Source organism: Chiroxiphia lanceolata, chromosome 2, assembly GCF_009829145.1.
Source record: "Chiroxiphia lanceolata isolate bChiLan1 chromosome 2, bChiLan1.pri, whole genome shotgun sequence".
NCBI lineage: Eukaryota > Metazoa > Chordata > Aves > Passeriformes > Pipridae > Chiroxiphia > Chiroxiphia lanceolata.
In genome coordinates this window covers 114,279,166-114,304,569 of record NC_045638.1, presented here as the reverse complement: position 1 = coordinate 114,304,569, position 25,404 = coordinate 114,279,166, and the positions used below count along the sequence as shown (strand labels likewise).

The 25,404-nt window shown below is 42.2% G+C and overlaps 1 protein-coding gene across 4 annotated transcripts in view; it reads left to right on the top strand.

The window, feature by feature from the left end:
* GRIK1 (glutamate ionotropic receptor kainate type subunit 1) overlaps nt 1–25,404 on the top strand; it is a 122,010-nt gene that overhangs the window by 53,543 nt on the left and 43,063 nt on the right. For all 4 annotated transcript variants that reach the window (XR_004355296.1, XM_032679473.1, XM_032679474.1 and 1 more), the window contains exons 2-4: nt 13,646–13,813; nt 16,091–16,348; nt 19,366–19,547. Coding sequence is in view for 3 of the 4 variants with exons in the window: in XM_032679473.1 (XP_032535364.1) it covers nt 13,646–13,813; nt 16,091–16,348; nt 19,366–19,547 (608 nt within the window). In the remaining variant the exon portion in view is untranslated. The remainder of the gene's footprint in view (nt 1–13,645; nt 13,814–16,090; nt 16,349–19,365; nt 19,548–25,404) is intronic.

The window sequence follows — 25,404 nt, the reverse complement described above, 5'->3', positions numbered from 1 at the left end:
TTTACATGGAGAATGTACTGCAGTTGTTAATTTGACCATTTTTCAATGTTCTATGTCTCCCAGAAAACACACATAGTTAGAGGCAGTGTTTGCTTTGTCACTGAGTGAGAACCACACGTGCACATAATTCTGTTCCCCAGTTTGTTGTGACATATGACTGTGAAGGAAAGCTTTCCTGCCACACAGGAGCATCCCCCCTTCTTGGTTGAGATCCCTGCTATGATTTATTACTGCCTCTAGAGTTTCATAAAGTTTTGGGCCAGGCAGGATCATTAGGGGATCTACAATTATCCTCCATCATAAACAGGCAGCTGAATTTCCTCCCCTTACCTCAAAAATGAGACCAGTAATTTCTGTGTGACTGTGGCTCAACTTTTCAGGGTTGATTTGAATTAATGGCAGCCTGTCAAGGAGTAACATTTTGGATTATGGGCTTTAAAACAGTACCTGTTTAAAAAACAAAAAGCAACAAACAAACAAACAAACAAACAAACAAAACCAAAAAAACAAACACCTCTTTGTTAGGGAAAATAATAACTCTGTGTTTGCTGCACTTCCTTTGAACAGCTTATTTCTTGACTTGCTGGAACCAATGTGATAACGCTTAAGAATGTGCATATGGGGTTGAATCCTGATTTTGCTGACTAAAGGGGGAAATGTTGCATTCACATCATGTAATCTGAGAGAAATAGTCTGTATCTTCCTGCAGTACCTGCCTGAATCTGAAGGGTTTACAGGGTAATTTGCAAGACAGGGGTGCCTTTTAGGAGGCCTTTTATTCCCTCACTCTTTTTTTCCCTGAGCTCTGCCACATTACCCTTAGAAAGCCTTTTTAAGTGACCTTGGGAATTGGAAAAACTCAGTCCCACATCTGTCTCAGGTGAAATTTGTGCTTGACACCAACTGGGGAAGCCTCTTAAGCAGTTCTGCTTTTTCAGTTCCCACGGATTCCACAGCTTCAGCAGCCTGGAACTCCGTCCACCCTCCTGGAATGGTGATCCACCCTGAGGTTTGCAGCTGTGCAGACATGAGGAGCTCAACTCAAGCTCTGTTTGATTGTCAGGGGGAGATTTTCCTTGGTAGCACTTTGAACAGACTTAAAATGTAGCTCCCAAAATAATGTAAACCTGTTCCAAAAAATTCCACCTGGTAATGTGGAATCATAGAATATCCCGAGTTGGAAGGGACCCACAGGGATCATCAAACTCCAACTCCTGGCCCTGCACAGGACACCCCAACAATCCCACCCTGTGCCTCAGAAGACCTTTTATAAATGTAGAAAAGGAGAATTCAAAGTCATACAATGTACAGGAAACTTGACACACACAGAGGAAACCTGAGTCACTGAGCAAGGACAAAATATCTGGTGTCTCCTTAAGCTGAATTTTTAATTTTATTTTGAAGTTTACGTTGCTCTTTCCTGATTGATGGCAACCCACTGAAATTATGGCCATTATGGCCATAATTTGTTCCATAAATTATGAAATTGTTTAATTGAATTGAAGCTATCCTTTACACACTGTACTAATTGTAAGTAATTACAGTTTCCTCTTCATGGCAAGGTTATTTTATGGGCTTTTGATTGAAATTTCCTGCAATGAAACTATGATTCTAAAAAAAAACCCCATAGTAGCTATAACTAGTGTAGCATCAGCTTTCATATTTTAAAAGTATGAGTAATGATTTAGTAACTCAGGCAGCCATCTCCTGGAGCCCAGACATGTTGCATCCAGTTTTTTAGATAACTGGCTTTTTGTTTCTTTAATTATTTTTATTAACTTTTAAAACAGTTTTGACTCATTTGTATACTTACCCAGAATCAAATTTTCCTACCTTTTTTTTCAAAGTACATATCTAACTTTCCTATCAATAAGTATAATAACTACAATGAAGTATAGCTTTAATACTATAAATTAGTGTGATATCTATAATAACATCCCTAACCAGCATTAATAATCCTTGATGAAGCTCTTCCCACTGAAGCTGTTGGAGTGGAATGTCTCATTCTGTGTGTGATTTCTGGTGAAAGACATTTCTATGTCCACACCAGGCATGAATGTTAAACATTTTGTGTTTGGGTTTTATATGGATATAACATTCCTGGCTCAGGTATCCCAAAATTTACCCACACAGCATGAAGGTGGCTGACCTAAAAATCCCCCTTTCACAGGTTTCATGAGTGATTTGAGTAGGAGCCTCTCAAGTCCCCAGATGAACATGCAAATGAAAAGTTCGGCTCCCAGGAACTTCTGGGGATATTCAACATCAAGAAAAGTGATGATGTGACCTGGAAAATTCCCCTGGCGCAAGAATTTCTGGAGTTAATTTAGACTCTGTTATGCACAGGAATTTCAACACCGTGTGTGTCTCCATCAGGTGGTTTAACACTGCTGGGAAGTCTTGGTTTCCTCCGTGAATTCCAAGCATTTTCATATCAGTCTTTCTAGAAAATGTTTTCTAGAAGAATTTAATTTTTTGGAAGGGGGAGGTAGGAGGAGAAGCATTACAAGAAAAAAAAGTTCCTGGAGTTGTTTGTGTTCCTATTCCAGATTTCTCTTGAAGTTGTAGAATTCAGCACTTCATGTAAAGTTGTGATTAGGTGCAGGAGCATTTTGTTTACACTTACTTGCTACTTCAATATTTGCAAATGTAGCTGTTGAATAAGACATTTTTCAGACACAAATGGCCCTCAGTAGATTGAGGAATAGAAATGTTCCAGGTTGATAATTACCAAGAAAGCTTTAAATTGCAGGCACCTCAAGTAAGTGTCTTTTCAAGAGCCAGCCATCATTATTATAAAGAAATATGGCAACTTAAAGCACAGGTGCTGATTAAACATTACTTGTAAGAGAGGATCAGTTGCAAAATCTGCAACCCCCACCCTTAAAAGCATAATTTTAGGTGAGCCTACTTAGACATTAGACTTCCCAAGACTGAAAATGTATCCTGGTATTTTCCCTTAAAGCACCTGCAATGCTGAGGCTGCAGTAAAAATAATACCCTGGTTAGCAAAATGTCAGCTCATTTTCTGTGTGTTCCTTTTTGACACTCGAGGATTTGAGGATGAAACTACATTAATGCTGGTAAAAGAGGGGCAGAATAATCCAGAGGGATGGAAAAATCCGTTTCTGTGAAGTTTAAAGAACAATAGGCAAATCCTGAGCAAACCCTGCAAATTTCCTCATCTCTCCCAAATCATGGGTGACCATCAGTGAAGTGTCCCCACCCCAAACCTGTGTATTTGGAGTTTCAGGAGAATCACATGAACTGATCCAATGGCAAACCTGGGGTTAATCCTTCCTCTATCCCAAGGAAAACTAAATTTATTACTTATGACAAAAATCAGTGAAATCACTTATGTCTCTTCTGAGTTTTTATTTTTAAACTTCAGGTTTAAAATGATGACACACCTCCTTTGTGACACGCTCTGGCACGGCCTGAGCAGCTTGTGGCTCTCAGACCCGTGGCTTTGTGTGCTGCTGGTCCTTTACTTTTGGGAGCTCCATTTCAGATCAACGATTTTAAGCCAGAGCGAGAGGACCAACTTCAGACTCAGAGAAATCTGCCACGAGCAATTCCTGCACTTGAGAAGGAAGGTGAAGCCGTAATTCACTGTGGCTTCATGCAGAGAGTGTGACAGCAAGAGCTAATGGAATCTTTGTATCCTCAGTGTTTGAACTCTTGATTAGGATACTATTTTCTGCGTGCTTCAAAATGCAAGGCGTGCACAGTAATTTATAAATGAAGATATCTGCACTCTGAGTGCTTCTTGGCATCCCCCATGGCAATCATTTCTGGATCACAGGCAGCACTGCCTTTTAGGGGAATTGCAACAGCTGGATTTCAGAAAGGAAACAGTGACTGACTGAAGTTAAAGTTTAAAATGTCCGTCCCCCTCCCCCAGTTTTAACCTCCCTCCACCACCACCTCCTTTCTGGAAAGGATGTACTTTTGGCTAGGCTGTGATCTGATTTTATCCCTGCTTTTTGAGGATAAGCTCAGATTTCTTCAGCTTTAATAAAGACCTTATGTTTCTAAGCATCTTACAGATAATAGTGCTTAATGGGCACTCACAAAAAGAAAGGCTGTATAATTTTTAAAGATATAACCCTGGCATTTATGCTCAAAAAATGCTGTTTACAGAATAGTGCACATTTCAAAGTATTGTCTTGGATTTCGAAATGTCTTTCTATTCCTGTCTAGCAGCTGGAGGAAAATGGCTAATCCTGAAGTAGTTTATTGCCTGTGCAAACTCACAACTGCAACTCAATGCCATCAGTCTTTTAACCTTCATTCAACCATTTTCCACTCTCTTCATCTGCTTTTTATTTCTGTTAAATTCTTTTTGCCTTCCTTTATTCCTTATTATAAACATTGATTTTTTTGGGGAGGGGATTGTTCCCTCCTCTCTCTTTCATGTTTCCTTTCCTTTCTAAGAAGCACCTTGTAGTCCCTCACATGCTGAGCAATTAATATGTCTGGGTGTCTCAGAGGGAAATCCTCTGACTCGGATACGTAGGAAAAGCATATCTGTGAAGCAGTGCTTTGAAAGATTAAAAAGGACATGAGAAAGTAAGTTTCTTTTCCAGTGGGACTGTTTAAGTCCTTACAACAATGTGATCAAACCCCACTGAAATCAGGAGAAACATTTAGAACAGCCTACAGGCCATGTCATATCCCCCATATATGACATATATGCCACTCAAAATCTAAGCCTGGTCTCTGCAAGGCTCACCTACCTAATTCTAGCTCCAAGAAATAACAGGGAAATTATTCTAATTCCCTCCTCCTTTCTGCATTGTCTGAAATAGCATCTGATGGGACCCAATGTTGCGTGTGTAACTGGGTAATTAGAACCAATTTTCTCCCTCTCCTGGTTTTGTCTTGTTGGAAATTAATGCTGCAGTGCCTGGAGAGGTGTTTTGCCCAAGTGGGTATGGTTATGTGGGGGAAAGAACAGCAAATCATATAAATATCTTATGTATTATCCTGCATTTTCCTGATTAGCATCAAGGGAAAACAATAAAATAAAGGCGGCACGGCAATAGTTTTAAAACTTTCCATCAAATAGAGAGTTTGCACTTCTAAAATGATACTTTAGCTTCTAACTAATATTGCAAGAGATACCTAAATCAGGTCAACCAATTTTTTTTTCCCGTGTTAAAAAAGGAAAAAGTTCATTACTTAGAAATTCTATAACATGAATCATGCCAATTGTGCCTTTGGGAAATCTCTCCAGACTCACAAGCTGAACTAAAATAAATAAAAGGTCGATCTTTGTGTTTTAATAAGCTCAACTTTTTGTACATGTACATAACACACGTGTATTTTTATCCCTCTGCTTTCCAAAGGATGAAAGCATTGCTGAATGCACCTTTCTAGGGTGCAGATAATCATAAAAACCTGACCCTGGCTCACATAGAGAATGTTTGGGAGAGAGAAATGCTTTAACATTTTCATTTAAGACTTTTTCCATCCTTTGTGTCCTTCATCCCAATCTTTACCCAGGTCTTGTTTGTTCAGGTCCATTGAAAGGGGTTGCAGCTCTTTGGCAGTCACAGAACTCACATGAGGGCTGAGACCAAAATGTGATTTCTACCCATTTCATCACAGTGTAATTAAGCACTAAACCATGTTGCATGAAAACAGCAGAAAGGCTGAGTCCCTCTGAGAGTTCAGCAAAGAATCAAGCAAATTTTATACAATGTTGTTACAACTCAGAGCAAAATCTTCACAAAAGCCACTGGAATACAACCACATCCTAAACACATGCCCAGAGCTGGATTTCAGATGGACAGATTGGAACCAAGATGATGCTCAATTTGTCAAATAGGCAGGGACCTTTCCATAAACAAACCTAGTCTTCTTAAAAAGCCACATTTGCTGAGTTTGACACTTGGTTGCACCTCCTTCTTTGGTCAGGTTTCAGGTCCTGACCCTGTCCCAGGTTTCAGGTTCCAAGTCATAGTCATAGAAAGGAAAATGTGACCATCACCCCAACCACCAAAGCCAGCCCTATATTTATTAAATTCATTATATTATCCTGCTGGCAGCAAATTTCTTATAGCTTCAAGAAGCTTGTAATATACAGAGACAGGGAGCAATTAAGTGCAGAGCTGGGGATAAGGGAGGCAGGAAATCCAGGTGAGCATCAGAGAGGGATATTTGCCTTTCTGTGCCCACTGTCTTTTCTTTTAAATTTAGATGGCTGAACAATGAGGGTACAAAGGGCAAGGACTGGCACTTTGAGTTTTGTTTGAAGTGCCTCCTAAAAGGAGGAGCCCACAGATGGACAATGAGTTGCAGAGGGAAAATGAGTTACAGAGGGAAAATGATCCAGGATCTGGCAGAGGCAATGGAGTGGCAGTGACATTTGGCAGGTTATAGCACTGAGGAATAAAATCCAAGGCGCCCTGGACAGGGACCAGACTGGGTGAATGCAAAGATGATGGATGCCAAGGTAAGGACAGGGGCTTGGAAAGGGTGGGAATAGGCTGGAACAGAGCACAATGTATGGAAAGCTTCCAAATCAGCTTTTGAACAGATTGAAGAGGGAATGATGGTAGGGAAGTCGCTCTCAGCTCCACTGTCTGTAAAATGAGGGTGATAATAGCTGCCTAACTCAGAGGTCCCTGGAGCAGGGCTGAATTCAGCCGTGCACAGAATGGTAATGTGTTCAGCTTGTGTTCTGAGAGCCAAATGCAACCCCCATGCCCCTAATTCCACAGAAACCTAGGGGAGCAGACCCACTTCCGTCGGCATCTGGAAATGCAAATTACAGTTACTGTTTGTTATAGGATTGGGATTGTCATGATTCTTCCCGAGAAACTTTTAATACACATGCACATAATGGAGCAGTTTACAGGTCATGTATAAATTAGAGGTAATAGCCAATTTCTGGACTAATACTATACAGGCAGAGCTAACTTTTCAAAGACAGATACTGCTCAAGTGTGAGTACTAACTCATGTAGTTGTTCTTTTCTGGTGAGACGAATGCCCAGGCTTAGCTCTGTAGCGAGTGCACGTGTGCTGGCTCTCAGCTGGACACCTCATGGCACAGGAGAACCTGCCCTTTGGCAAGAGATAAGGATGGAAAAGTACGCTTGGAATGGGTTTCCAAGAGTAAGTGCTTTCAGTCCAAGTGGAACTCTGTAAGTGGGCATTATATGGAGAAAAGATCTTCCTCTTTTACTCTGCTCAGCTCCTTTTTGAGCCTACACCTCCCTCCCAGCCCCACTGAGCTTCAAAAGCATGTGTGAGTCCCGACCCATCCCGGCAGTGGAGCAGTGGGAATTCATATTATATCAAAGAGAGCAGGGGCAAACTGTGTTAATGTGGCTTTATGAACCTCCTACATTAACTTGGCATCAGCAGCAGCTCCTCTTTCGGGAAGCCAGTGCCACAGAGCTGCTCAGTCATTGGGGTTTTACCTCTCCTTTCTCTGCAGTGACTGATGGGGGGGCTTTAATGAGTTCTCAGGGACCTGCTGGGGTCCAGATGGTGCCTTGGAAAGGAGGGGAGGCTTCTCAGAGCACAAACCCCTCCAGGAAATAGGTGTTCAGATGTTTCTGGAAATCACTTGCGTTGCCTTTGGAAGCTATGGGTGGCTCAAAGCTCTAGGGATGGATTGGAATCCAGCAGGCCCTGTGCTTCCACATCACTTATTCCTTGTGTCATCCTGTGCCACCAACACCTCCCCAGGTGCACAGCTGATACCCAGGCTATGAAACAGGGTGTCCTTTGAGCAACCACGTAGAAACAGGATTTTATCATAAACCGTAAAATCCTCCTTTTTCTATGTTAAAGGAAAAAAACACTTGTGTCTTCATGAGGAAAATCTTATTTGTTAACTATATTTTTCCTCTACCATCCTTCTTAGTAGGGATGTCTTAATATTTCAAATGTTTTTTACAGCATGCTTGCTTTCAAACAGCATTTTTTTGAAGTGTAAAACCTGAATAAGAACATGAACAGCTTTCAGGTTATTTAGCACCTCCTGGTTCTCACTGGAATTTCTATCAGAATATCAAAATGCTTGGTGTTAGTAGTACTATGGCTACTCCTGGAGCCATATGCATATATGAATAGCTGATCTGTTGTCTTTAAATTGCTGGTATTCTAGGCTGTAGGAAAGAGCTGGTGTGCTGGGACATGAAAATCTGGCAGCAAATAAAAATTCCACTGATATATCTTTTAAATCTCATTGTGGCTTAACTTATGGTCCTGGAATACTATATCTCATATTCAGCAACACTTTTCTCTGTTTTAACAGTACAAGTAAATTACTTCCCTGCGCCACCAGCATTTTCCACTGTCAAAAAGCAGAGAGAATTGTGTTAGCAATAAAGAATACTAGTAAAACATGTCTAGAGGACAGTTCAGCAGCTGCTACACAGGGGAATCGTGGCACAAGAGGAAGGTTGGCTGCTGCTCCAGTGGATGAGCATTGACATGGATCTGCCATGGAGTTGCCTCACACAGCTACCAGAGAGCTGGAGAGGCTTTAAAGAAATTTGATTTGGAAATATGGTATTTATCCACCAAAACAACAAACAAACAAATGTCCCAGAGCAAGATCTTCATCTGAAAAACAGCAGTTTTTCTGTGGTGGCCACTGAGTCTCAGGCTGGCTTAAGAGCAGGACACAATTTTGCTTTCTAGGTCTCCTCAGAAGGAATTATGGAGCACCATGCTGGAAACACATGGCATTTCCCCACCTCTGTTTTGCAGGCTGTCAGTCCTGTCTTTCCCTATAAACCTGCCTCCATTTCATCTGCCTTTCCGTAGTGTTTTCATAGACAGAACAACAAAACCCACCCCAATGCAGTCAGACACTGTTCTAATGTTTACTGTGGAGTACGTAAGGAAAATCTCTCCAAAGGCATGATGTAGTTTTTAAAAGTATTTTGAAAAGTTAACATTTTACTTTGAAAGCATCAAAGAGATAGCACTGAGTGAAATCACAGAAATTCCCTCAAGGCTACTCAGGCAGTTCTATGCGTATGCTGTTAAAAAAAAAAGTACTTTACATCTGCTGTATTCCTGCTGAAAAATTGTAGTGAGATGCTTTGCATTGAGGGAACCTGCCCAAAGGAGCCTCAGGAGACTGAGGTCCACAACTGCCATCAGAAAGGTCAACAGTTTTTAACTGCTGCTGTTTATGACTGGTTTTAAAACAGGCATAGAGAATTTTCCCAGTAACAAGCTTTTGTGCTGTGCCTCGTCTTGAAGTGAAACACTGAGACCCAAGGGAAGGTGTGGAAATTGTTGAGCCATGACCTTTTCTAAAGCTCTCTCAGGCCTGGTTGACCCCTTTAAATGGAAACACTTGCTGGCTCAGAAGGACCAGAGAAGCTTTTTCAGGGGATGTGCTACCGAGGTGTGCTTTTATATTTTGGATATTTTACTTGCTGTAGGATTATTGTGTCTTCAGAGGATGAGTGGAGCTGCTGCTCTGTCATATTTGTCAGTCAGCAGTCTCTGCTGGCTCAGCCCCCTTCTTGGCAGAGCAGCTTTAGCCAAGCAGTCCTTTCCTCTTACTTTTCACAGCTAAATCCCAGGCAGGGGCAAATACAGCTTTTTTCCTTCATCCTCACAGACATCACTTGACAAAGTAAGTGCTGAAAGTGAAAGGTCTCCTCTCACACTGGAATAGGATTATCAGTTAAGTGCACAGCACTGCTGGGTTCTCCTACTGATGTGCTCACATGTGGCTGGCAGAGAGTGCAATAGGATCAGGGAACCTACCTCTGGCATTGCTCTTCAGATGGACCTGCTCAAAAAATTCCACTTTTCCCATGTATGTGCTACCTTGAAAGCCAGGGCTTGTTTTCGTGCTTAGCAATAATAGCTTCATTCCTGGAACATCATTTATCTCTTGAGTTAACATCGATTTTTTTTCCCCTTCCCTTGCAGAATGCTGTGGTTAATTTGTTTTTAAAATGTTGTACAGTAATTACTTTATTTAAATGAAACATCTGACAAATGGGTTCTTCATCAAACTTGTCACTTACTCTGCAGTTTTTCTTTTAACCTGGACCTTACAATAAATTCTGAGCTTGGCTGTCAGTCATCAGCAGAACAAGGAGAACAGAAACTACTTACTGAATTGCTAGATTTTATTAAGGATATGAGGGTGAAAATACTGCAGCATGGAACAGTCTGATTTTATCTGCTGGCTTGTTTGTGATGTAAATTGATAGACTAATTCAACTCTTTTTTACATACAGAAAAATCAAGCTCAAATAGGTACAGCCCAAGCTTTTCTAATGTAACTATTCCAAACTTCACTCACAGTAACCAAAAAATTATTTACTCCATAAACTCTCTCAAGGGCTTTGGGATTTAATCAGGAGAACATTCAGTGAAGTAAAGATTTACTGAGTTGGGAGAATGACTTTTGTGGCCTCAGAACTTCCCCATCCTCGTGGGGAGGGGGAGCTTTGGGAGACTCTAAATGTTGCCTTCTCCAGCATCTCCAGTTCATCTGAACAGAGCTAGGAACCTCTTGGATATCTGTCCTGTTCTTATTCAGACCTATTCCAGGACCTGAAGGAGCTACAGGAAGGATGGAGAGGGACTTTTTACAAGGGTCTGGAGTGACAAGGCAAGGGAGAATGGTTTCAGACTGACAGAGAGCAGATTTAATTCAGATATAGGAAGAAAGCCTTCCCTGGGAGGATGGGAGGCCCTGGCACAGGTTGCCCAGAGAAGCTGTGGCTGCCCCATCCCTGGAAGTGTCCAAGGCCAGGTTGGATGGTTCTTGGAGCAACCTGGGCTAGTGGAAGGTGTCCCTGCCCATGTCCAGGGCATTAACACCAGATGATTTTTAAGGTCTCCTCCAACCCAAATCATTCTGGGATTCCATGTTCTATCCAGAGGATTTCACCAGCAAACTAAAGTCTGTAATCAGAGTTCCCTGTAAGAGTTTTCCTGCTGCATTAACGTGTACAAAAGGAACGTCGAAAATCTGTTGCAGGGGTCCCAATTCCATGATTACACAGCTGACTTCCAGAAAAAATGACTGGAATACATTTGAAGTGTGCATAATGCATAATTTGGATTAGTTTGCTTAGAAAACACATCCACACAAAACTTTCCCTCTTTTCATCACTCCTCCTTTCCCTCCCCTCCTTCCCTCTGCCCAGGGAGCTTTTACTTTTTTTCAAAGGGGACCAAGCAAAAATTCTGTAAAATTCTGCTAATGAAGTATAAATAGTTCATGGTTATACACCAATTAAAATTAATCTTCATCTAATAGGCAATTGATTAGAGGACTGGAAATAGTTCTAGCCCCAGAATGAGAAAGTGCTTGTGTACATACAGGTGTGAAGGTTGCCTCAGGGGTGGTTGGATGAAGTAGTTTTAATTAACTTTTAAAAAAAATAGAAAGTGATACAATACACACTAATAATTTTCAGGATGGAGGACATTTTTTGCCAAGATCAAATGTCAAAAGACTCATCCTATTGGAATTGGGGAGAGATTGTGGTCCCCCTGTCTTACTTCATAGTTATCTCAGGCTATTCCTTACATCCAGTGACATCCACCTTGCCTTATGGAACAATGCTCTGTTAATTCCAGTAGGGGTTCAAGGAAAACCCAGCCCTTGAACCTTTCTGGCCCAAGACCAAGCTGGCATTATAGCTGACTGAAAATAACCATCTTCCTCAGGTGAAAACAGGGAAAGAAAATTGTATTTAACCAATAAACTTGTTGGTATCATCACTGATATCATCACAGGCTTTAGATTTTTTTTTCCCTCCAGGTGATCTGGAGTTTGAAGCTCTGTAAAATCCTACTGTCTTTTAGCATTCTACTTGATGTTTTATGTTTGGTTCCAAAACCTGCCCTTAAATTTTTTCCAGCTCTTTCTGTGTGTCACAGTCTCTTGTAACCACTTGCATGTTTTATGAGGGAGAGGGGAAAAAACCCCAGAAAGTCTTTCAGGTTTTAATACATCCATATAGTAAATGAGAAATCCATATAGTGAAGAACAAGAAAATTGCTTAAGTTGGCAAAATTGCTGAAGTCACGTTAAGGCGTTGCTATATATGAGTTCAAGAGATAATACTACACTGTATTCAAGAGTAGCTGGGGATTGCATTGCCAGCTTGGGTCTGATAGCCTCCAGTGCTTTCATTGCTGGGTTAACATTCCAAACAGGCTTTAATTCCACTGTTTCTGCTTGTCAGCTAATGGCTGCACTATTCCTATATCGGCGACATCAAAACTGTAAGAGATTGCAGCTCACAGGCTGAATGCATTCAGATGCTCAGAAAATAGAAAGAGATATCTGGGCCTCAAATTTCACATGGGGAAGTGTGGAAATATGTAAGTGAGAAATCCAAAGTATTCTCTAGTGACTTGAACTAAATGAGTAAATTATACTTGCAAAATCAAGTAGTGAAGCTGGAGATTGCTGTTTAGAGGAGCTTTTTTTTTAAATTAGCTCTGTTTGTTATGCATTCATCAAATCCCAATGCCCCTGGGCAGTCAGGATATGTTGTTGGCATAATAAAGCCTCTAGGGGGAACAGACACCCCAGTCTAAGTGGGACAACCTGTTGACTTGAAACACAGCCACCTTCCCCGTCTCAGAATTTGTGCTGGAGAAGTTCATTCTGAAATTCGGGTTGGTTATTTACAGCCCTCTTTTGGAAAGCTTGCTTCCAGGTTAAAAAACAGCCCTGACTCACCTCATTTTTTCTAAAAAAGGAGCCAGAAGTGTACAAAATTCCAGTTTGAATGGTAGGAAAAAAAGTTCTGGCAAACTGAAGAGCACTCGAAGAGCAGTTGCCCAGCTGGAATTGCACTGGGTGGGTCTGGACACCTCTTGGTTCAAGTAGATCAAAACAGATGGTAGAAGATTCCAGAGGAAGGATGGGAAGCTGGGAGTGACTGTACTGGGTCCAGCACTGTCCTTGCAAGGAGACAAACCAGAAGGCTCTGGTAGACACCTCACCACTGGAGACATGACTCAACACTTTGGCACGGAGATGAATCCTCTGTGGGAGCAGCTTGGCCGTCTTCTGGATCACCAACTTCAGTGCATTCAGCAACGAGCTTGGAAAAAGTAAAAATAGTCCCCTGTCCCTGAGCAAGTTGAGAAATGACCAATGACATTGCCTAAGGTTTCTAAAAAACCCAGAGCCCTGCTACAACACAGACCTCGAGGGGAAACTTTCAGTCCATTTCCTCTCAAGCTCCTCAATCGCTTCGGAGTGTGGATCTTGCACTGCCAGGATTTGCAACACTTCAGAAAACATCTCCAACACGTCCAAGTTTCATCTCCAAATATAGAGCAGGTTGGAGCAGGGGGACAAGACCCGTGAATATCAGTGCTTTCATCAGATAGAAGTTTTCACAAGGATTTAAAAGTTTTCCTTTGAAAAGCCTGAATAACAAACACACCTCATCTTTCCCAGATGTTTGTCTAAGCAACATTCATGATATTGGGTTAACCTGCAGTGCCTCTGGAGATAAAAACTGATAATCCAATGCACTTTTGCTGTAGTGCTTTGAAGAGTGATTTGGTTTTCCTTTATAAACACTCAGAAATTATTGCTCATAATTTATTTCTCTCTTTTCATGTACAGCGATGCAGAGGTGAATAATCCTTCTCATTTGTCTCTGTTTCGACAGGAGGGATATTCGAAACTGTGGAAAATGAACCTGTTAATATTGAAGAATTGGCTTTCAAGTTTGCTGTCACCAACATTAATAGAAACAGAACACTGATGCCTAATACCACATTAACCTATGACATCCAGAGAATTAACCTTTTTGATAGTTTTGAAGCCTCAAGAAGAGGTAATTATCTCAATTACTGTGTCAATAGCATACATGTTTTGTACTGTACACCTTTCCAGCCTGATCTCCTTTTCTGCTCTGATTGTATCCTGTATATAAACAGCAACATAAAATTAATGTTTCAAAGATATTTGAGCTCAGAATCAAGCTGGGCTTGGACTTGACACTAGTTTCTGTCTGCATGCTAAGAGCCCCAGATGGAAGGTGGCAAGTCCAACCCATTTTTCTTTCCAAAACATAGATTTGCCACCTGGAATTCTGCAGAAAAATGATCCTGGGCTCACAGGAAGCACAGTGGGATGCCACAACCCATAATTAGCACAGATAGCCATCATTCCTAACAAATTACTTCTATTCCACTTTAAAGACCAGAAGCCAATAGTCTCCCTGTCCTGAAATATTAACACTCAGTGGCTTAGAGACAGAAGTTTCTCTGTTAAGAAGAACATTCTTTTTCAATTATCCCATATGTACTGGAACTATATGCTATCAAAACTGAAGTGTGTTGGGTTTATAATCCATTTAATCCAGACTGATACAGGATCAGTATCAGTGAGAATCTCTTCTCCTGTGACTGTTCTCAGTGTACCTTCTCCATTTAAAATGGAGTAAGGAGTTAATTAGAAATATTTTTGTCAATCTGCATGCAAGAAACTCGTGCAGACAGTAGTGATTCCTTCTCATCATGAATTATTGATGGTATTTATGCAATTTGCACATTAAAACCTATGATCCTTTAGAAAGGCTTCTGAATTAGACCTGGAAAGCCTGTGCATTTTATGCTGTCTGTAAAACACTCGTTTGTAGACTGAAAACAGAAAATAATTGATTTTCTGTCATATTCTATTACAATCAGAGAGCTAAACACGAATTTAAAAAATCTCAGCTCATTGTGGATGTTTGTGTACTTAATATTTCACTCAATCACAGTAATTTCCCACTGAGAGCACCCTTACGAAAGCCCTGCACATTGTAACTCAGTGCAGGGCTTTGTCCCAGTCCATAAACCTTATTAAAAACACTGCAGTAAATGTTACTAATGGGCAAAAATAGCTAATATTACTTCATCTTCTGTCTGACAACCTGAAAAAACATAGGAGAGAAAGGAAAATTACCTCCAGGAGGGGTTCTTTGGGCTGAGATATGGGCACAAGGAGAAAGAAAGCTTTGTTGATGTCGGTGTTTGACTGATTTGGAGAGGTATAAAAATGTCAGTGTGTGTTGGTTCTTTATTTCCCGTGTTGTTACTGAGGGCTTTAGGCTTTACTGCCTGTTTTGTACACACAGATTATGGAGCTCAGTGAATCATGGTGCCCTTTACTGTTTATGTTCCTTCAGTAGGCTGAAATTAAAGCAACACACAGAGGTAGAAACTTGCCAGTTGGGGAGGGAATCCACAGAGTGTCTGTTGTGACTCCCTGAACATATTTCCTGACATGCTGCCATGAAACTTAATTCATGTGATGTTCCTTTGGCAAGCCTGTAGCCTGGAAGATCCTGGTTTCTCCAGGATATAGCCATTCTGAGAAAGGCGATTTAGAAATCAAAATTAGAAATTCAGAAATTAAAATGCTACCTGAAGGCCATAAGCAGGGAAGTTGTTTGAGTTTTGATTTGTAGACAGTAAGTTTTAGGATATAATAATAATAATAATAATAATAATAATAATAATAATCAGTAAAGCTGTTTTCAGAACCACAGAATCGTCTTGGTTGGAAAAGTCCTCCCAGCCCATCAAGTCCACCCTGTTCCTGATCCCCACCTTGTCCCCCAGTCCAGAGCACTGAGTACCACGTCCAGTCCTTCCTTGGACACCTCCAGGGATGAGGACTCCACCACCTGCCTGGGCAGTCCTTTCCAATGTTTAAAACCCCTTTCCATGAAGGAATTCCTCCTGATGTCCAACCTGAACCTCCTCTGGTGCAGCATGAGGCTGATTCTTCTCGTCCTGTCCCTTGTTCCCTGGGAGCAGAGCCCGACTTCCCCCGGCTCCCCCCTCCTGTCAGGGGGTTGCAGAGCCAGGAGGTCCTCCCTGAGCCTCCTTTTCTCCAGGCTGAGCCCCCCCAGCTCCCTCAGCCACTCCTCTAAATAACCTTACCCTCTAAAGAACCTCTAAATGCTTCAGGAACCATTCTTGGTGGGTCTGGGAGCCACACAGTGACCTGCTCTCACTGTGAAATGATGGGGATGGGTGGAGGATAAAAGATCTCAGTAAGCATCACCCAAGTTCCTTGTTTTTGCCAACCAGCATCTTCTGTGCCCCTGCTCTGCCCGCAGCATGTGACCAGCTGGCTCTGGGGGTGGCGGCCCTGTTCGGGCCCTCCCACAGCTCCTCCGTCAGCGCTGTGCAGTCCATCTGCAATGCCCTGGAGGTCCCGCACATCCAGACCCGATGGAAGCACCCCACGGTGGACAACAAGGATGCGTTTTACATCAACCTCTACCCGGACTACACAGCCATCAGCAGGGCAGTCTTGGACCTTGTGCTGTACTACAACTGGAAGATAGTGACAGTGGTGTATGAAGACAGCACAGGTTGGTGCACTGCAGGTCGTGGGCTTCTGTTTAAGCACATACATGGAATTCTGGGGGGGAGAGTGCGTGTGATAGTTCAGTTTGTCAGAACACAGAAGCAAAACCTCCTGTGAGGTGCAGCTGTCCTGCTGCTGCTGTGGATTTTGGGAAGCTGTTCACTCCAGCAGACTTTAAGGAGTCTGCAGGAGACAGCCCCTGGATTCTGAATATTCAATCCCACTTTGCTTCCTATTTGTGGAACTGATAACACAGCTTCAAGCTGATCACACGATCCCGGAATTACAGAATAGCCGGGGTTGGAAGGGACCTCTGGAGATCACCCAGTCCAGCCCCCCTGCCAAGGCAGGGTCACCTGGAGCAGGTGATACAGGGACACATCCAGGTGGGTCTGGAATGTCTCCAGACAGGGAGACTCCACACCCTCTCCTGGCAGCTGTTCCTGTGCTCTGCCACCCTCCATGGAAAGAAGTTCTTCCTCATGGTGAGGTGGAACTTGTGTTTCAGTTTATGGCCACTGCTCCTCATCCTGTCACTGGCACCACTGAACAGCCTGGCACCATCCTCTGACAGCCCTTGGAGATATTTGTACAGATTGATGAGATTCCCTCTCAGCCTTCTCTTCTCCAGACTAAGCAGGCCCAGCTCTTGGAGTCTCTCCCCATAAGTAAGGTGCTCCAGACCCCTCATCAGCTTTGTGGCCTCTGCTGGACATTCTGCAGTAGCTCCTACATAAATATCCCAGACAAAACAGGAACAAGGACAGGCCTTTTTCAGCCCACCCCATTACCAAATTAGCATTCCAAAATGCTAACTGCTGTGTACGTGTTCAGTTACAAAAACGACTGATATTAAAGAGACTTCATTTGCAGAGGTATTTACAAAGTAAATTAGTCATCAATCATCTTATTAACTCGGATTCAGGAAAGTAAACAGGTCAGCTTTGATCGATATAAATAGTCTTTGGATTTTGGGTTAGAGTGATGCCACTTAAGCTCTTTTTATTTCTCATTGTTACACTACAAGAAGGAAAAACATACTAGCCTATTTTTTAATCTCAGAGACTACCATAGGCCAAGAAAGTTAATGAAGGTTTCCATCCTTACTGACTTTGCTTCAAAGCCCTAAACTGAACCTTTCCTCTCAATGGCGAGTGCCCCAAGCACTGCACTTGCCCAGACCTTCCCCACTCCCACCTGAAGCCAGTCTGAGCACTTCACATTTAAAATCTGTCCCAAATCAACGCTTGGTGGTATCATATCCAAGGGTTTGGATTTGCTGAGCAGGAGGAAGAGGAAGGTTGTTCCCCTGTGCTGTTAATTATCTGGCAGTCAGCTAATTCAGGCTTTTGCTTTGTCCTCCATAAAAATAACTGCACTTCTCTTCACTGCCACTTTGATTCCTTCAGTACACCATTCCTGGGCTTTATCTTCATGTGGCAGTGGGAAGGGCTGGGAAGTGCAAGGTCCAAGTCTGATGTGACCAAGGTAGAAATTTTAAGGTATGCAGTAATTTCTTTCCCTTAAAAGAAGGTAGAGGTGGGTTGGCAAATCCTTTTCTTTTGCCCTTCACCATTCTTGCGCATAAGTACTTTTAGCTGCTGGAAAGAGAAACAACAGTACTCAGTCTGAGGCTGTGGAAAGAGGAAAGTTTCGGGACTCTTCCTCCCAAATCTCAGCCTTCCCTCTTGGAGCTGCCATTGATTATAGTGGCCAAGACTGCAGCTGAACCATTGGTACAACCAAGCTGCAGCTTTACAGCCAGATTTCACAAACTCCCCTCTTTGTTGTTGGAAGCATGTGCCCCATTCTCACAATAATGAGCTCAAATTGTTCCATAGTCCCCCAGCCTGGCTCCCAGCCAGGCTCTAATCCCACAGTACCAATTTACATTTGAATGCTCACAATGCTTAATATTCTATATTGATTGTTGATACTTGAAAACCTGCAAAGAACAGGCCCAGCATTGCAGGCAGAGGGAAAGATTAGTTTTTTTCTAAGCACTCTGCCAGTACTCAAGTGAAAGTCAGCAGTCTTCAGCGCAGCAAACCCTCAGTAACCCCAGGAGAAATAGGGATGTTTTGTCTTGCCTTATCCATACCACTGGACCATTCAACCCAGGACAAATATACCCACTCTCAGCAGGAGAGCCAAGAGTTTTTTCATTTTAATAATATGTTTGATTTTTGTTCAAGAAGTGCTTCTTGCCTGTATTCTCCCCCCCCCCCCTCTTCACGCATATTTTTAAGGCAGCCTTTTGCTTTCGCTCGGCGGGAGATCACGGGGTTTTTTGTGGGTAAATTGCATTCATGGATAATGAGAAAGAGACTGTAATCACACACCTCAAAGAGCTCTTAACTGTCTTCCTTAGGTTTTGGAGGCAGTACAAATTATGTAGGAGTGCTGAATTAGCTGGTGGAATTGCACTGTGTTTAAACACTTGGACAGGTCTTCAACTGCTTGAGCTCCACTGACTTCAAATAAGGGAGGTAAACCTGTGCCAGCTGAAGAGAGAATCTAAGAAATCATGTTCTTTACAGATGTGTTTACAGATGTAAAGTTGGATCTCAAAATATTTTGGTCCTTTATAAGGTCTCACACTTCCTGAGTGACCTTACATTAGGCAGGATAGTTGGAAGAAAGTTTTTTTACTTCTATGTTCTTGTTGGTTGGTGTTGGAATAATAATTGGCTGCCAAGGAAGAAGCCTTATGCGCTTTTTGCAATGAACTATATAAATTTAAACATACTACAGTATGTTTATATTGTATTACATCAATGCAAACACATCCTGTAGTCAAGCAGTTAGAAATACCTTTCAAATATTCAGATGTCGAAGCCAAGTACAAACATGGAAATGAAAAGCTTTAATAATGTTACTAGGAGGCTGGCAAATAGGGAGCTAACAATTATCCTTAGGGAATGTGAAATATGTTGAGAACTGGTAAGAGACCCTGTTTCAGTGGCAATCAATCCTCATGGCACAGGAGGGTGAGTTGTATAATTTCCTATCGTTTTCCAGGTCTAATTCGCCTGCAGGAGCTCATCAAAGCCCCTTCCAGGTACAACATTAAAATCAAAATCCGCCAGCTGCCCTCTGGGAACAAGGATGCCAGGCCTTTGCTCAAGGAAATGAAGAAGGGCAAGGAATTCTATGTGATATTTGATTGCTCCCATGAAACGGCCGCAGAAATCCTCAAGCAGGTAATGGGAAGGGGATGGCAAAGCACAGCAGGGATCTTGTATCCCAAAAGTTGTCAGCTTTCATTTGCTGGGATACACTAAAACTGAATGCACTCCAAGTTAGGCCAAAGGCAGGGAGAGAAACTCTTGCAGAAGCCACAAGGCTTCCCAGAGCCATAAGGACAGGCAGCAGGAATGACATCCAAAGAGAAGCCCATCAATATCCCACAGAAGGAAAAGTACATTTCATTTTAATACTTCAGTCTCTGCTTGACTAGGAAGATCATTACATTTATTTTAGCTTGTCCTGGTTTAATCAATAGAGTTTTTATTTCTTTCCCATAAAAAAAAACAAACCTGGAAGGGCCCATTTTGGAGTGCTGAGCTGTCGCTGCTGTGGAGGTTTCAGGTCATTCTCAGTGCTGACTACAGGAACAACAGGGCATTAACTCACTGCAGGCAAACCTAACTCTGCATTCACATCCCGGTGTCCCACAAAGGTTCCTTTCTCCTTCCATCCCAGAATGTTTCACTGAAATATTTAAGCTATTCAGAGTAGCTTTCTGTGTCAAAGTTAGTAAGACAGCTTAGTCTGTGGAGCCTAAAACCTTCCTCTCTAGGCTAGAGGATCTTGGTCCTGAGAATACGGACTTGCAGGATGATGTCCTAAATCAGATGCAACACAGAGCAGCACAAGTTCCTGTGAGCTCGTAGGGTAGACTTACTGCTGTAGGGAAGCTGGCCTATACTAAATTTTAGGATTTTCTAAGTGCAAGTTATTTATTCAAGCTACAGCAGGGCCAGATGCAGGCAAGACGTCAGGAATGTGAGGGAAAAGCAAGGGGAGGTCAGGAGCTAGACAGGAGCTGCTCTCCCCTCACTTTGCTCCCTGCAGGGCTGTCCAAAAGCATTAAAACATGACAAGCTGCTCCAAAAGGAGATTTCTGGGGGAAGAGTTAAACACAACACGGATTTTCAAGTGTCTGCAAGAAGAAAGTACAGATGTCTGGCAACACTGCAGGAGGCACAAAGCTTCAAATATGCCAAGCAGAGTATGGAAAAAAACCCCAAAAAGCAAAATCTGAGTGTCAAAGGAAGAGGAGGGAGTGTTAAAAGATGCACTTAAACAGGGCAAAGCAGCAGAAGGGTTTGTGTGGGATATGGATCAGGGAGACAACTGACAGGCTGCAGACACAGATAATGCTCTGCAGTGCCTTAAAAACTCAGAGAAGGATGGGGAATGACAGTGTGGAAGAAAACAGGAGAATTAAGAGAGGTGCACCTGTGGATCAGAGCTGAGGGAAAGGAAACAACATAAATATAGGCTAGAAAGAAAGGGAAAATGGCTTTTCTATGAGACAGTTCTGTGGCTGAGTACAGGTGCTGGCAGCAATAATTCAGGGATGGAGGCTCCTCACTGCCAAAGGCAGCTGTGAAATGTGCAGGGTGGAGGGCTCTGAATTCATGGGGGACTCATCTGATTGGAGGTTACATGAAGTGCCTTGGTTCACATTCTCTTCCCTGCACACACAAACTCCTGTAGAATTTTACCCCGAATGAAAGCAAGATGTGGAAGAGAAGTTATGTTAAGAAAACTTGGTGATATTAGTAGAGAATATTTTTGACTTTGAAAATGATTCAATACATAAAAATTGAAAAAATACATATTGTTGTTAAATTATATAAGATTTCTAACAGGGGTAGGAATCAGAGTCACCTAAGCAACAATTGCTTGTCTTCCCTCTGTATTTCAATAATGCAGTAGATGTTTCATAACCCACGCAAGCAGGGGCTGCTCGTGTGAGCGCTCAGGGAGCACCAGGGCAAAGGATGCCCAAAAGCTCCTCCTGGGAGCAGAAGTTTTAGCACAGAATTAATTATGTGCTGAAAGAGTCATCCTAGGGAGCTCCCTGACCCAGCCACGTGACTGGGCTGTGGAACCAGGGGAGGCGACTCCTCCACTTGCCTTCCTTCAACCTTTGGTTTACAGAACAGCTCAAAAGACAGATTTCCTTTCTTAAACGAGACCAACTTTTGCTTATTTATAGCTTCAGCTAGAACACCATTGAGCTTGTGCACAACAAGAGCAGGCAGAATCAATAACCTAATTGAAACAAAATACAAAGCCAGCACAGAGCTGAACAACCTATTCCCTAAACTCACACATTTCCCCTTCTCTCTGACATGCTGCATAGTCCCTGACCATCTTAATGAGGCCTGGCCCTCTCCTCACCCCGATCTGGAAGGAGCAAGAGGAAACTGGGATTATTAATTGTTGCCTTTTCCAACAGTCACTTTGAATTTTCTCTCTGTATTACTTTACAAGGGTCAGGGTCTGTAGCCTCAGGGTTTTTCAAACCAGACATCCCACACCAGCAGAGCTGATGAAAGAAGTTGCTCCCGGTCTGTCACTCCCATCATCTCCTTGAACACCTTGGCTGGTGGAGCTTTAAAGCTTGTGAAGACTGAGATATCATGTGACAAGGAGAGAGATCTAGCAGAGAATTAGAAGCCAGAAGCAGCAGCTGAGAGCAGCTGTGATTTCTTAGGGTAAAACTGGAGTTACCAAAGTGCATTCAGGATCTGCTTAAGCTCTGTAGGAACCTCCCTGTGTGACTTCAGCACTGACTGTCCTGCTCTGCTCCGAGCGTGCCCCGCATATCCTTCCTTTCCAAGCTTAAAATAGATATATCTGAAAGAGTGTGAGATGATAAGGCACCCTCCAAACTTGCCTAAAACCAGCAGGACTGAGTCCCTTAGACATGGAAGATGGAAACACTTCCTTACAGAAAAATTTGCTGGTTATGACATTTACCTGAAATATTTGGTGGACAGAAGTTTGGTGCTCTATCTAGATTAGATAAGAAGTCCCTGAGTAAATTAAACCTAGCTGTTGCAAATTGCAATCTGTTTTATGCACAAATCTTCCAGTATATCCTGCACATGCTGTATTTAGTGTGATATTGCCTTTTTGTATGAGGAACTCAGCTGAAGAGGTTAAGTTTTAATGGTTAACCTTCCTTCTGTTCTAACACACTAAGACTTGACATAGACTTTACTGCAGGAATGGAAATTATGTTCCTGCTAACCTTAAATTACCTACTCCTTTCTTCACACCTCTAAAATAAATTCTAGGAAGTGTGCTGTATATTTAATCAGGGTTAGGACACCAGAGAGCATTCTGTAAAGATTTCTGTGTTCACTTCCACTATGTGACAGACAAGGAAAAAAAAAATAATTAATTCAGTTCCTGCAGAAGTACGAAAACTAAGTGTCACCATGGTGTGCTTTGCTGTACAGTAATAAATGTGAGAATATAATAAATGTGAGAATATAAATCTTCAGCTTTGGGACACCTGGGAGGTAAGGAGGCAGAGGGGCTTTTATTCATTATGGTGCGTCTTGCTGATCTTAGAAAAGAGTGGTAGGACTAATTAATTGGGTAATGAAATGCATTCATTTAATGGCCATGGAATTAAATAATAGCATGAGTGAGGAAAATGCAGAGTGAAAGAAAGTATTTGATGCAGTTCCCACCAATACCCTTCCCCACCATTCCAGTTCCAGCCCTCCTTGAGGGAAGATTGACATTTATCCCTAAATAAGGCAGGGATTTTTTTTACAAGTTGAATAAATCAAGTTGGAGTTGGGGTATGATCCAAGCCAGGAACAAGGCACCCAAAAGAGATTTTCAGGCATAAGAGAGAATATTTTTATCCAGCTTCTCTCAGCCTGCCATATATAATCTGACCACTGACACATTGTTGTTCATGACCCACAGCTAAAAGTAAAAGACAAGGCCCAGACTTCTGATCTGAGATGGGTGATTAGAGATGGAAGTCTCTTTATCTTTTATTGTTATTATTTATTGTCCAACCATATCTGAGTTTGGCTGAAGAACAAATTTTATACGGGGTAAGATGGGTAGGAGTCCTACAAGGGGAATATTTTAGGCTGATCTCACTAGTTTAGATTCATCTGAGTTCCACGGTAAGTAAAAGCTATTATTGTTTAAATGGGACATTTGTATTAGGTGCATAATTGGTTACAAAATTACAGGCAAAATTATTTAAATAGGAATGTGTAATGAAATCTCATTCCAGTTTCCTGTGGGCAGCTATAAATACACATATGCTGCCTTTCCTTCCCTCTTCTGGGCTGCTGGGTCCATTTTCTCTGGTGGGGAGGTCACTTCCTCTGTGGGAAGTGCCCGTGCAGCTGCTTTGCAAGGGGCTTCAGAGGTGTCCCAACCTGAAATCCATCTTTGCTCCTAACTGGCTTTTATTACTGTGTCACTCCTGGGAGTTCCTAGAAGCTGCTTTCCCTGGATCTGCTGTGTTGCAAACACACAGCAGAAGAGGAGTCCTCAAAACTCTCCGATTTACACTAATAGGAGCATCTAAGTAATTAAGGCTGGGGAGTAATTAATGTTTTGGGATGTCCAGCATTATTCTCAGTATCCCTCTTGCTTTTGCTTTAACTTGTTTTCATCTCCTGAGCACTAAATAGTTGTTCATTGGAAATTTTATTTAGTGACCACATTGCCCTTAAGTGTAAATAAATTATTGTTGAAAGCCTTTCTGATTCATGAATAAAAAGCACCCTATTTAGGTCAATCTACAGATCTAACTCAGATATCACAGGTATGTCTAAATGCTAAATAACTGTTAACTAACTGTTGTCCTTAATGGCTGATATTGGGGAGGACAAGCAGTTAAGGCTGTTCTTGTCCCCAAGGCAGAGCTCAGTGGCAGGTCAGGGACAGATCCAACATCAACTCTTACTCCTTGAGCAGACAAGGACATTATTAAGGTGTGTGTGCCACTTACCTTTCCAGCTGTCTGTATCTTCAGATCTTAACTGAGTCACTGTTAATAGAGAAAATACAAAAGTGACATGTTGATTAAGCTTTCCTGGGCTGCTGCAATACTTTATTTGGAAGAATTTCAACGAGCATCTCTCCTGGAGCTTTTGGGTTCAGTGTCCTTGGCAATTCCTTCCAGCAATTGCCATTGGGAACCTGTGTCTTGATTAGAGCAGGTGAATCTCACTTTTTCCATGAAATTGCCTTGTTTCTATTTGTTTGGGAATTTTGTTTGTTTGTGGGGGCTTTGTGAAGTTTTGTTTGTTTGGTTTGTTTTTTTGTTTTGTTTAAAAGGACAGTCCTGTAGCATGACTTTTGAAATCATTATTATTCTCAGCTGTGTGTGTGTCCTGCCAGCTCTGTTTATAGGGCATTACTTGGCAATCAATATTCTCGTAAAAAGTGCTCATCAAAGATGTGTTCAGGAGGTGAACACTCCTCTCAGGCTACAACCCCTGCATTTGAGAGGAAACCAGCAGCTGGGCTCCCTTGGATCAAGTAGCAGTGCTTCCCAAACATCCAGGCCACACACTTTCCAATCATTGCAGTAAATGCATGTCTGCTTAATGTCAGTTTGTATTTTAAGGCACTCTGTGGAGTAGCATTGTCCTGCTTTTCCATTGTTTTGCTATTGCTATGCAGGCAGACTGTTTATACCTTTTGATAAAAGTGCAATGGCTTGTCAGCTCTCTGGTCTCAAGGTGGAATCAAAGCCAGGAGGAATCAACAATTGAAATCTGAGCATTTTTATCCTCCCATTTACACTGATTAGTAAGAACTTGCCTTCATACTAATGCACCACCATGGACCAACTGCAAACCAAATAAATTTAGGCCTAAGAGAGGATCACCTGGGCTCAGACTATGTTTGTTTAACCCGGCAGCTGTTTTATGCCTCGTATGAAGCAATTGGGCTATTTCAATATGGTTTCAGCTCAAAGATCATAAAAATCCCATCCAATTGGCACCTCCTTCCCACAGACACAAAAATCCAGTGGCTCCAGGGAGTGGAACT